Source organism: Bombus terrestris, chromosome 12, assembly GCF_910591885.1.
Source record: "Bombus terrestris chromosome 12, iyBomTerr1.2, whole genome shotgun sequence".
NCBI classification, from domain to species: domain Eukaryota; kingdom Metazoa; phylum Arthropoda; class Insecta; order Hymenoptera; family Apidae; genus Bombus; species Bombus terrestris.
The window spans coordinates 9,384,585-9,398,871 of NC_063280.1; the positions used below are offsets into that span (position 1 = coordinate 9,384,585).

The 14,287-nt window shown below is 40.2% G+C and overlaps 1 protein-coding gene across 4 annotated transcripts in view; it reads left to right on the top strand.

Annotated features, from left to right (window-relative positions):
• The window catches only part of LOC100644494 (ankyrin repeat domain-containing protein 6), a 132,712-nt gene that overhangs the window by 25,917 nt on the left and 92,508 nt on the right, over positions 1 to 14,287 (top strand). For 2 of the 4 annotated variants that reach the window (XM_020865829.2, XM_020865831.2), the window contains exon 2: positions 13,285 to 13,390. In XM_020865829.2, the coding sequence (XP_020721488.1) occupies positions 13,298 to 13,390 (93 nt within the window). In that variant the 5' untranslated portion in view covers positions 13,285 to 13,297. Of the gene's footprint in view, positions 1 to 9,352; positions 9,516 to 9,624; positions 9,853 to 13,284; positions 13,391 to 14,287 lie in introns of those variants that run through there. The other 2 variants (XM_020865830.2, XM_048410822.1) reach the window with 2 other exon arrangements.

Below are 14,287 nucleotides of genomic sequence, written 5' to 3' on the forward strand. Positions count from 1 at the left end.
AACGGCGAGATAAGTGGTAGGATAAATTCGTTCGTTAATTAAATGCTTCGACGCGTTAGTCGGTGGGTGTACGTAATGCGATCAAATATTCGTGCCAGTCATCCTTGGAATACAATGGATTTTCATGGCCGATGAACTTGAACATAAAACGATTACGCGCGCTAAACTTCTGTCTTCTTACACGGATATACTTTTCGTATTTTTTCTACGTTGCCATATATTTATGAAGATTTTCTTCAAGACGCGCGTGTTACATCTTTGGAATATCTTTCATTTTTTATTTCCAAAAGAATAATTCCAAATATTGGGTTGGCAACTAAGTGATTGCCAAGCCAATAGTTCCATCGATCCGGCTTTCGGAAGTCTCAAACGTGGAGTCGATATTTTTATAAAACAATCGGGGACTGTCGTGCAATTTTAACGAAACACGAGGACAATACCGTTCTCGAACAATAAGATCGATACTGGTTCCGCGTGTCCACCGAAGCTACGCGAATCCTATGCCAGGCCCTTTCTTTTTCTTCCGTGTCTCTGGCTGCGTATCGCCACTTGTTATCTGCCTGTACACCTCTTGCAGTCTCATCGTTCTCGACGTTGTACAATTGGCATACAATAGTGCGTATAGAATTAGAATCGGCGATATGCCGCTTTGTACTCGTTAGGAATCGACTTACGAGCCCGACGATGCAACCCGGTTCTATATTGATGTACCTTGTACAGAACGATCGCGATGTCTATCGTAACTTTCGATGTTCGATGCTTATTCTCTATCTGCTTCGACTTCCACGCACCGTCGCTTTTTTCTTAGTTCGTACCAAAACTTTTAAATTTCTCCAGATCACGATTTATCCTCTACAGCGTAGAATTCCTATGACCATTCGTGTACGTCGCATTGTTCCGTGTTATACCGTTCCACCCTCGCACGAATCACGTTTCAAAGCTCAAGGGTAATGTTTCCAGCCAAAACATTACAGGCGGTAGAGCCTATAGTATACAAGACGAACTTGAAGAATATCGCGAAAAAGCGACTGCATTTTACTCGGATCGAAAGATAAGCTTAATCTTCCAAATTTATTTCGTTAATGTTGAAATGGTCACCACTTCTAAGAAAACTCTACATCTGGTCTTTTTAATTTTCTCAAGCACTGAAGCCATCGACAGCGTATAGACAAAAGACTGGGACGAAGGCGGACCATAAACAGTAGACAGGCGACGTTGGCTTCGGGGTTTTCAGTTATAGGGTAACCCTTTCCTACTTGTAATTACCCTTCTGTATTAAAATATATTTCCTACCTTACAATTTATTCACGCGTTTCTTTGCTTATACATCTAATAACTTCAACAGTTAGTGTTTGAAAATTGTACACGGTATAAATCGCGTAATATCCCTAGGAATGGCTTGGCAAGATAGAACTCGTCAAAATAATCAACGATAAGATTAAAAAAATACGACGATACAGAAATCCAGAAGCAGTGGATCGAAAATCAATTACGAATTAATATTACCCAATATGGTTCACCGTCCTGTCTTTACGTCTATCAATAGGCCATTGGAAACAAGTTTTCCAGCGATTACTCGCCGAAATACATCCATCGAGGGCTGATTTACCCGGCATTGGGCAATTACGGAGAAGAATCCGGCGAGTTGGCCGCGATCTTGCCTCCGATAACGCGTGACAGAGTTGTTCGTTTCTCCGTCAGGGTATATTACGCCGGACCGTGGCTAATAATTAATAAAGACCTTCATATGGACCAGCGTGGCATTAAGTCGTTAGAACCGGTGAAATCGATTGGAAAATACTTACAACGGCAATTTTGTTAAGCTGGTGCCGATAACGTTTGATGGCGAGGCAAAACCTGAATGTAACCGATCATATTGCAGTTGGTATCGATCGCCAACCACTATGATCCGTTCTCCACTGTGGTTTGCGATCATCGATATCGCGGTTAAAATAAATAGACTGGAATCCTGAGCCGCGGCTCGATCCTCTACGGACAACCACGAGAACACAAAACGCGTAGGACAGTGCCGGTCCAAGGATCGTTGTTTGTTTCGTGGCGTCGCTTCAAATATCGGCTCGTGTCGTTTCAACGTATCGTTGGATAACGTCGTTTTTTATCGTTTTAGCAAATGCGTGACACGTTTGTCGAACGTTACAATTAAATATCGATCTATTCATCAACGTGCAGAAGAGAAGTTGAAAATCGGAATGGTCGAATCCTCTTTCGAACTCGAATTACCGTTGCCAAGATCTCGCGTGATCTCGAGCGATGCTGATCTATCGATGGTAACGATTCCGCGGATAACGTAATCTTTAATAATAATAATAATACTCTTGTGACTATAATATAATAAACGGCGACGGTTATGGTCCGCATCGCATTCATGGTCAGCACGCACGATGGTAATCCAGACACTAATTAAGAAACCGGTAATGCCGGGTTACCACGGCTATTTAATAACTCAATATATGTAATTATCGATGGATTATTTAATTTCAGTCGCAATTGCCTGCAGATGGTACCACGTCGCCACGAGCCTCTGCATTGTTCTTGCCTTGCGATGCGTTCATGCGTGCACGCGTTTTCGCGACGTTACCTAGGCGTGGCTGCTTCCTTTTAATTGCGTTTCATGACGCGTTACTCGATCCACAAGATTAATATCGCCATCTATATACTCGAAGATTTATAGCTGTTATAAATAGATATTCAAAATCAGTCGTTGTAAGACAGTTATCGGATGTTGTAAGATCATGCCATTGGCGTTTCTGTTAGACAGACAGCAGCATGAAATACTCGTCGTAACGTCATTCGGTAACAGAAAAAAAACCTACATCCAGACAAGCTGCAGTCTCGTACGGCTGGCGTATAAACGTGAACTCGATAAAGGGATGCTAGGTAACCGCAGATAATTCAGGTAGCGAGGGAGAGAGAGTCCATTGAAGCGTCTCGCTTGTATTCAAATTCGACGTTCACGAGCGTGACCGTGTCACGTAATCGATAGGTGAGCACCAACACGCCGGATGGGGTGCGTCGTCCTTTTAAAGGCAGGACGTAATCTCGCCCGGCCACGTCAGTCATTGCCTGTGCGTTATCTCGGCCGCATCTCGTTGACTCTATTTCCCATCGCCGTTTAACCCTGCGGCATCGCGATAGACGCGTGTTTTAAACGCGTGCTTCGATGCACACCTGCCTATAAATCCGCTACCCGGTTACTACAAGCACCGTGTGTTCCCTCGATTCACCTGTTGATTCCACCAACGACCATGTTTTGCGCGTTACGTGTGTATGAGGTTACACGATGAACTGACTGAAGTGCAACCATCGAGTTTTCATGGGATGTGGGACGATTGAGGCGTACACGTGGTTGAATATCCGTGGAATCTTGGAAGGAAAGTTTCTTTGAGGTGAAAGTCATCGCGAAGACGATCTTTTCCCGTTACACGTATAATTTGAATCGTAAATCATCTAATTACCTATCGTATTAATTTTACTTCTGAGATTCGTATCTCGAAGGTTGTAATAACGGACGTAATTAATGTGTGTTTATAAATTTCAGCAAGTAATATAGCAAGTAATTTGTACTTTTGAGAAATCGTTTAACAATTCGTTCGACACTCGTATTCGCGATAGAAGTATAATAATACTTTATTCATCTTTCTTTTTTGCTATTTAATTGCATCCCTTTAATACGGAGTTCAATGAGAAACGCAAGGCCATCGTGACACGATTGAACGCTTCTACTACGGTAACCCAGTTTTATGGAACTTGCAGAAGAAATTATATCTCGTTACATATTCCTCGTTCCTTCTTAATTCCATTCCTGACGTTCCCGTTTAATTACGATGTCTTTCTTTTTGTTTTTCGTATTTCCACTTAATGAGTATTACGTGGCGAAATTTCTCCTTCGTGTCGAACTTGATCCACTTTTTATTGAAACTAATTAAGATTTCTTTTGACTCGCTTGAAATTTCATCTCTTTTTAAGTAACCGCTATACCGTTATAAGCTTCGTCTCTCCTTCTATCTCTTAACTTCCTTCGGCCAACGAATAGACAGACAAACTGTGTTTACTTTCAATTGACAAAATATAGTTAAAACGAACAAACGTGATAAACTCCAACGCCATCCATAGACCCAATATACCAATACGTTTAGAGGCTGAAGTTCGTTCAACTAATAACGAAGCATCTTATGCAATCACAAGGAACGCAGGAGCTGAAAGTATAAAAAATGCGAAAGCATCTACAAAGACTTCCGCGTTTCCATGAATATTCATTAATCAACGGCGATCATCAATTCTCCGCACGAAAAATTTACATACTTAGATCTTCCATCGACCTTGCAGAGAAATTACAAAATTGTGAAAAAGAAACGTATAAACCGCAACATTTAACTTGCCGACTCAGTATTATCGTTACTCGTCAAATTATTACGTCAAATTATTACGCAAGAGGACCAAGTTGTTGTCCTAAAATTTACAATCATACGATGTATAACCATAGAATTTGTAGAATTTCGAAGGAATCCACGAGACGACAGGGACGAACAAATCGTTTCAATTTTCCCTGTTGAATGTCCCCTGGTTTACAAGCTCGCTCGAACGTCGAACGAATCGACATGATCGGCGACGGGTTGGCGTCGATACGCGGAAAGAACGAGACGCCTGTGCATAGTGTGCACGCGGCTGCTATGCAAATATGTTACAAATAGTACCGGGAACAGCGTATTTGAAATGCCAGCCGGTATCTGGGCTCGTGGATCGGTTTTGACTGAATACCTCATTAGAGCGGGACACCGGTTCTCGGTAAAACGTCGTTAGGCGTATCCTACGTTCGGTTCGTTGGCGGACTTCGCTTTCCCTCCGTTGAAATTCCGTCACGGCCGTTTTTGCCATGCTGCCGTTTAAGGTAAATAAATTAAGCACGGTTGTCCGATCGTGTAAAAACGCGTCGAGTTCGTTTCTTCGTATTATCCTTGCCGCTATAACGGCTACATAATGGATTGGTCACGAATTTTTAACGCCAGAAGTAAACCATTTGTTGGACGCGATGCAAGCTTAAAGTTGTTGATTTTAGTAATTATCAGGTTACGTGAAATAATTGATCCGATAATTGATGGAAACTATCGAATATCAATTCGGCAATGGAATACCCTTTTGCTTTAGCGAAGAAAAACAGACACGGATAAGGGTAATTTTCGTTGGAAACTCGTTATCTATCGTGGTGGAAGGTATTTCGTTTTTATCTGCACTTTAACAATGGTAGAACCGAACGTGATATTCGAGCAATCTCATCGAAGACTTTACGGCGCACCGGTAAAGCTATTTGAACCATAATGGTTTTCTGTTTCGTTCGAATAGGGAAACGATCGTAAAACCGTCCCGTTTGCATGGCATTCGTGTATATCTTCATTTTCATTCGTTTCCATTGGAAGTTCAATCGCGATTTCAGTCGTATCGCGGAGGTTTTCACGGTGATACTTAAAGGCGCCTAACGATACCGAACACGATTGTAAATAAATATTGCGATTATAACGAACGCATCGCAGGGTATTGCTCCTTTTGGTTACAATAGCGAGCTGATAGCCCTTTTCTTGCCGATGGAGCGAGAAGAACCGGTTTGCGTACGCGTCGACAACCTTGGGAGTAGAACAATCGAAATTACTTGCAGCCTGCCATTAACGTCTCGCGAACAGATCAATTTTTTCTTAATCCAATATTTTTGCCACTCTAAAAGACTCGTTATTTCCTTATGTTCGTAGGTAATAACAATTTACGTTAGGTTTAACCTACGGCGCTGTACAGAAGGTTCTGGTCAGGTAGGTCGTTCGCTTCGTGGTCAAAAGAATTTTCGCTCGTACTGGCTATAAGGACGTGAAAGATAAACGAAACTGCAATGTTTAACTACGTAATATTAACAAGATTGTCTTAAATATCGTTTCTTGCCAGTTCTCCTACGTAAACTAATAAGATCCATCTGTCTATCGACACGAACGAAATCGAACAGCGTCTAAAATTAAAAAACCTAACTCCTATCGACTCCTATCAATTGCCTACGATCTAGCGATACTAATCGAACGGCAAGACTTACGATACCCGGGTACTGTTCGTAATTTCTACCACCCTCGCCGTCTTCTATGCGATTGAAACTAAACACGCAGCCGTAGCACGTGTTCCGCCAAAAAGCGCGATTCTCCAAACAACGCTGACCGCGAGAATACACGGCGTCTCGGAGAATTCAATTTCACGAACAATTCGAAACATTCAGAAAATCACGGGTGGAACACGCTCGAAACAACTTGGCTTGTTTCTTGCCAGCGGCTCGGTTGATCCCGTGGTCGTGGATCGGCGTCAAGTTGATTTCTCAGTCGTAGCCTGGCCAGTCGAGGATGAGCATTTAATTGAACGCTTTGTTCTCGATGGTTTTTGCCGCTGTAGCCTCCGTCTGATTGGTCCACCCTGATCACGGAAGGAATGTTCTCCTCGTTCGAGTTTCTGTCTTGGTAGACGGATAACGCAGGGGAGACATTCTTATCTCGCGGGATCTCTAATTAAAAGATTTCTCATTGCCGCCTTCGCCTTCGGGTAGACAACGAGAAACGGGGCGTTCGACCGTCGGGATGCCGACGACGGATGCCGATGCCAGCCGTTAATCGACGCCGATTCCGGTTAATCGGTAATTAGCGATGCGGATGCGGCATCCAATCGCCGCTCGAATGATTGAAAACGATGGATCGTTGCTTGTTCGGTTGGAATAGACGAGGGTGCTTCCCATCCGCGATTCGACATTGTTAATTGAAATCTGATAGAGATTGACTGCGACTAGCTTCGTCTGCATCGATAATTTTGTCGTTTGCGATTTCACCGCCTGGTTTAACTCTTCGCATTCGATATTTTATACTATGTAATCTGCGTCGAATTTTATATGATATTAGGTTCTATGGCTTGGCAGTATATAGGAGAAGAATCTGAAATAATAAGAAAAAGACCAGTTTGAGATATTACGTAACGTTTAATAAAGAACGCTAGTCAAAGAAGAGGTAGCAAACGTACGTCGTTAAAGTCTTGCATTAAAAGAAATCGCCACTGGATTTCACTGTTTCAAAGGAACCTCTTGAAGTAAAGTTAAGATAAATTGAAGGTTCAGCTTGTAAATTTCATACTTAGCTCTTTTATTGCGATATCAGGATCCTAAAGGGCAACTCGTTTGCAACCGAAATGATCGCGCATTTCGCGCGCATTCTTCGCTTTATTCGACCACCTGGCAAATTAATTACGACCCGGTCGGGCAACAGGGCGGTATTATCTAAATCATAATTTGCCAGCATCATTGATACGACGTCAATTAATAACATTACCGCGTTTAATCATTTCACGAGTTATAACCAAAAGAAACACGCTTCGTTCCCGTTTTGCATATTCCACGGTGTTCGGAGTATTTTAATTAGCGTAATGGATGGCTGACGATTTCTTTCGGGTACGCGGTGTTTTACCTGTGGAAACAGGGTCAGAGATGCCGCGAACGAGGGCCGAGGTCCTGTTGGATATGTACGGACACGCAGAAGGAGGGATTTCTCGTGCGTACGTGATGTAAGTCCACTGTAATTAAGAATTCCATTTTACTTGGTAAACGAGAAGAGAAATCGGCTACGTGTACGGTCACCAGAAAACGTTTCTGTGTAGGAAACTAGTGACTTTGATACGTGGAAAATAGTGTCGTCTATTAAAAATATCTTTCAACATCTATAACTTTGTCAATTTCTAGAGTTTACACGTATATTTCTACAAGGTTCTGCGTGTATACTTTTGAAACTATATTTTTTAAGAAATTGTAAAAGATCAGTATTATTAAGATCCTTAACGGAATATTTTCTCAAACGATCTGTGATCTTTGTCGCAACTCTATTCCACGATCTATCAGTTAGTATCTGGTGCACATGGCATGCAAATAAATGACGGAGAAATGTTCCACGATGAAATTAGACTCTTTGGAACTTTCCCCGATATAACAGGTGCTGCGAGGTCCCTACAGAGACGATAATTTTCTGTGCGTTCCACGACCGTTCCCCGTGTAATTATTAACCAAAGACAAGCGAGCCAAGAAAGTATGCTTTATGAGCCTGTCTTTCGAGCAACTGCCGCTGATTACGGGTACATCGGTTGATCGTTTGCGGTCGTGATTCAAGGCTTCTTGCGTCGATTTCTAGCAAACCGTCGCTTTTCCGTTATTCCTCGCGTCGATCCACCGTTGATTGAATGTTTATCCGGTTTATGGCCATTGCGATTAAATTTTGTTACCTTACCTGGCGATCTTTTTCTTAACTCGGTCGATGTCTTTGCTCAAAGTTGTTCTTTAATTTCGAAATGTTCGAAATTATCAAAGTCGAATAGTAACATAGTTTTCGTGGAAAAGTTACTTTCTATCGATCATCGTAAAATATTTTTATTCGTATAGAAGCGAATTTTTGGCATAATTTACTTAAAAAAAAAAAAACGAAAGACGATAATTTTGACGCTATTTGACTAATCTTACGCTAATGGACCGTGTCAATTGTAATTTTTAGTGATAATTACAATTCGTTTATTAATGCAGGCTCGCTATAAACATTCATTTTTACTTTTTACTTCAAACCCTCGAAACATTTTCCTTCCTCAATGAGTTTCTTATTTTCATTTAAGTTATCCAATGCGCACGTTAATAAAAACGTTGGTAGTTAGACAAAAGAGAATTTTCTGCGAAGGAAGATACACTGTAATTAAATTCTTCGAAAGCCTAATTGGAAGAAAGGATGATTTATGAGGTTGTTTTCGACGAAGTTCCTTATTGATAGCATTCTTGATTTAGATCGTTGCTCGATATTTACTTCGTTTTTCCGATGAAACGATAGCGTAATCCAATAAAGTCAGGCATAGAAGACGTCTATTTATATCGATCGTATCATCGTTTGAATTTCCTTCGTCTTAATTCCGTCTCGAATTTAGCGCCACATCGATGTTTAATTTAACTCGTTTCTCCTCGCTTCTTCTTCGTGTCTGTATCTCTTCGGACATCTTCTTCTTAAAATATTTTGTTCATAAGGTGTGTGAAAGACGCGAAAAATGTTAACATCATATCGAATACCAAAACCAATTATTTAAAAACAGTACGGTCAATTTAAAGCTAAATTACAATCTAGAAAAGATTATTGTATCGGGTGTTTATAGGAATAATTGGAAACAGCGTAGTGGAAATAGCACATTTGCGTTTTGGAAACACAACATACACATTTGGAAACCCACACACGAACACATTTTCTGTTTTGGAAAGATTACTAGACATTAGGTTTTGATTTTCGCGCCCTGCTGCCTCAGATCGCAGCGCCACGCGCGGTATAACATTGCATATCTTTACAACGCGCGTTTCGACACATGTGAGGTGCAATAACGTTAAGATTAACAAATATATTCTCAATTCGCTTTCTAACAAGAATAGTGGTAGAATATTCGTCACGATTGTTAGTGCTGTCGGAAGTTTGGTAAGTTACTGTTTATATGACAAATTATTGCTTTTCCATCGTATTTTGGTACAGTTGATAACGAGCTCGAAAGGTTGTGTTATATATTACGTTCTTTTTTGTTCTCAAGTTATTAAGCTATGTTGTCGGATACGGTGGTTGGTTCGATGAAAGACGCTTCTCCTTTACTGATCACGATGACGAAGGATGGATACGCGATAATTAAATCGCCGCTGGATCGGGAGAATAAGGTGGACTCGTTGATTGCACAGGTCGCTTGATTTATATTCGATCGAAAGAAAAATTAAACAGGCGGTTTCGCGATAAGTGGAGTATGGAGGATATAAGTTTCTTTATGGTAAGTGTTCAAATTCTTTCGCGAATCGCTATAAATATTTGAGTAAAGAGAACAGATTGAATGGTCATTTGAATTGTCCACTTGTTGGATATTAATTTAATTCAATTTAATTTAACCGTCATTTTTCCAGCATAGTAATTTGTCCCGTGGTGTTACATTGACATAACTCTGCATACATTGATAAATGACCCAATCAACAGGTTAATATTTAAGCTTAACTTCACGATGCCGATATAATTAAGGGAATATTATATACTATATATTATCTTGAATTTTTTACGTACGTAGTTTTAATCGAAAGTAGCCAGAAGCAAAAAGAGCAACATTCGTTTCGTAAGTAGAGTCTGATGTGGGAGAATTATCATCGATTTCTCAAATATCGTTTAACGAGGTGTGATTGATCGATCGTCGATATCGGGTTACGATACGTTTCGTATAAATTGCGTACAGGAAATTTAATTATTGCGATGAATGCGTGATCGTCTAAACGAATCGAGTATCCGCCTATTAATTTACTATAATTTTAGAACACAGTTGTATACATGTTCGGGGAGCGGATACTATTCTTTGCCTAGTATTGTAGATCTCCACTTAGCGTGGTCGGGTCGTTGAGAGAAACCGCGCTATCATTAATCAACGTCGCCCCTTGAAAGTTTCGTATTATATCGATGCACTTGCTCGCAACTGTATATACGCGTGTCTACGAGACGTTTCACTTCGATTCACGATGAACGGTACTGAGAATTTAATAGATTATGGCATGGATTGTCATTGCGAAATAATCTATCACGACGCAAGAAGGTTCATTGTGAATATACAGCAAGTCAAGCGAATTAAGTAAGAGTATCTTCTAAGGGTTAATATACGAAAATTCTAAAGAATATTTATAGCAGAGGAAAGGGTGGAATCTAAGGTTATTACCACCAAGTATCTTAAGACTAATTAAACTTCCGATGGAAGCCTTCATCTACATCGTTAATTTTACAAAGATCGTTTACGACGTTAATGAACCGAAGCACATACATGCAAATATAACCGTATTCCCTATTCGAATTACACGACCGGTATACCGAATAAACGTGCTTGCATCGCTTTCAACGCCATTCGCCACTTTCTCATAGGCTAATGATTTTCGCTTATCGTAGGAAAACCGAATATTATATAATTTTGCGTTTTATGAGATGGCTCGCTCGATAATAAGAAAATGAGAGTAGGGGGAAAAACGCGTAATCTGTTGTATCAATCAGTTTGTTTAATATCCTATTTTCTTTTTCTATCATTTCTTTCTCCTAGGTTCTTCAAAGGACGTCTGGTCGAGGGGCGGAGGTCTTAATAAATACCGTTCAACTCGACATCTCCTTATTAAACGAAAACGAGAAAATTGTAACGCACTTGCGTCGAGGATACTCGCATTTAATGTTCCAGGTGGTCGTTTAATATTATATGTTAATCATCCTTTTCATTTTAATGGAATAGCGGCAGCAAACTATAACTTGCGCAACGAAAGTAAAGCAAACGCTTATTTCGTCGGATCATCTCATCATACGGAGGCCAGAAGCATAAATATTTTACAAGATAAAGCAACAAATTAACGTAACAAATAAATTAATATTATTTCTTACAAAACATCGTGACTATTTCACGTTGAAATACTTTCTCTTAGCTGGCACGAGACGTAGAAATTAGAAAATCAACGAAAGTGGACTAGTATGTTTTCTACAGCGATTTTTATAAACGCGTCTGATTTGGGTCTGCAAAACTAGTTGGAAAAAATTAAAGGATACGTGTACGAGTCATTTAATATCGTTATAACGAGTGACTCAGAAACACAGGGATCATTCAGCAAGTATTTTTCCTCTCGACTCACGAATCCATCGCGTCCATTGTCTCCGAAAACAATGGTGGCCTGTATCATTGTTCCCTTTATAGAGGATGCGCGTCGTTTTCTTCGTTGTCACGCCCTTTCCGTCCTTCTAATGAAGATCTGACCGCCTGGATTATGAATGCGATTCTATGTGTAATATTAATTTGATCAGAGGCGTGCATATCTCCCAACCGTGTCGAAAATAATGTGCTTGAAATGCGTTAAGGCAGGGCTTTTGTTATTTATTATACAATGTGTTTGTTTTGTCCGAACTATATGTATGATGGAATATTTCATAATTGTTATTGGAACGTGTAATTGTTATTGTTAATGGAACGCGTTGAGCTAGGGCTTTTGTTATTTATCACACAGTGTGTTTATTTTATTCGAATTATATTTATGATGGAATATTTCACAAGAGGCTGAAAGTATCGATAAAATATTTATTTATACATCTTCTATTACAATTCACAATCAGTAGGTTGTTGAGAGTTTCGGTATACTATGTTTCATCGCGAATTATTACCTTGTCAAGATGTAAATTGGTATCATAGCTGGGTTTATAAGATTTATTTTGAGTCTCTGGATGATTCCAGACATTCGACTTCCTGTTGCTTAATTGCCGCAATGAATATGCTACGGATTTTTGCATCCGTAAATACGGAGAGCCTCGAATTCGCAGAAATTCATCTGTTGGTTTTCTTCCCTTTCTATATAGCATGTGCGTAATGTCCTTAACCGGTTGACATCCGGCGGAAACCTGAATTCCCAGCTTTATCTGTTACAAGTTTCGAATCGTGCATAGTGATAAAACCTCGTAAGGAAAAGGTTACTAAGAAATCATCCATGAATGTTACGAATGTAATGTAGCGATAATTGACTTCTGATGCCAATTCATTAACTAACAGACTACTTCATTATGTTAACGATGTTTCCAATAGCTCACGAAAGTACTTGATGAACACTCGTCATAGAAAGCTGTTACGCGTCTGTCGCGTTTCGAGTAAATATCTTGTAACTCTTGTGTACATTTTCAGATTTATTTCAAAATTCACGAATGCAGCGATAACAGCGGGCAGCTCATTCCAATGCCAATAAGATTTTAAAATCTTTCGTATAACACGCATAGTATATTTATATTAGTATATTTATATACTAGTATAATTTACTAGTATAATTACTTAGTATATTTATCTATGAAAGATTTGCACGAGCGTTGGAATACCTTCGCGAGTTATTTTATAATTTCTGTCAATTTCTTTGCTTAAGAAAAATGTAAAAATTGTCGTTGAAAGGTAGTAAAAGTTGCTCTTTAAATATCTATCTCTCGTTTTCTTTTTATCGTATCGTCGCTGTCGTTGACTCTATAGGAAAAGGGAATCGTTTCGAAGGAATCCGATTCGATGAAACATAGAAAAACCGAGATCGTTCGCCGATTCGATGATCTTGTTCCGAAAGAAACTCGCGATACCGGCGTATTTGACGTAATAATCTGCACTGGTTGCACGAAAAGCAGCCGTTTTAGATCGAATTCCTCTAATGACAGTCCATTTCCTTTTCTTTTGCAGATGCGTGGCTGGAATGGCAGAAAAGTTACGCGAGGCGGCCGCACGTGGCGACGTAGCGCGAGTTGCGCGACTCCTCGACGAAGATATTAAACCACTGCCGGACGAAGTGAGTCTCCTTCTCCGTTTTTTCCCTTTATCATCGACCAGATCTTATTTTTTTATCGTATCGTCGCGACGAAGCTGTTGCGGTAAATTACTTAGAAGCCACATTGATCCAACTCCATAATCTGAAAGATACAGAGAGTCGACCATGTTACAAACGCTGTTGCTTCTTCTCGCGATAAATGAACTTGTGGAAGTAAGCAACTTCTTTCACGCTCGTTTCTTATTATAAAATTCAGCACGATCGATCAAAATTATGCAAAGGTTGGAGAATGACAGATCGAATTAACGAAATTATTTGGAATCGATAGATTTGGCATCTGAGCAGCTCGTCTCGTGCGAGAGGATCCTCAAAAGGAGAAGTCGATCGTTTGCAAAAGAGATTTCTAGAGATACGAGTTTGGATGACCGTTCGGCCCACTTCTAATTATAGCACGCCAAGTCATAGATTGATCGAGCCTGGGTTTCATTAGAGGTATACGAGCCTGAGAATGTAGTATATTAATTACATTACATATTTACATCTGGGGTTGTGACAGTCGCCGTCGGTGGGAATGTAGATAAGCGTGTTCGGTGTGCATTTGTCAAAAGATTGTCTGGAAGCCTGCGGGGAAACGTTGCCCGATTATCCACGCATTCATTACAATTACTTCTTCCTTAATTGCGCCGATGAAATTAATCGTCGTGCGGTTTTTTTTCCACTTCAGCCAGCGGCTAACTTCGAGCTAAAGTGCTTTATTATGCGAGAAGCCGACACGTTCATCGCGATTCATCGTCGTCGGCCAATGCACCGAATAATTGAAATTATATCGATCGATGTTTCAGACCGAACTGGCAGAAAAATAGCTTTCCTTTCTGATAAAATCACATTCGTTGGATTCTTCGAGTCTTTTTTCGCGAT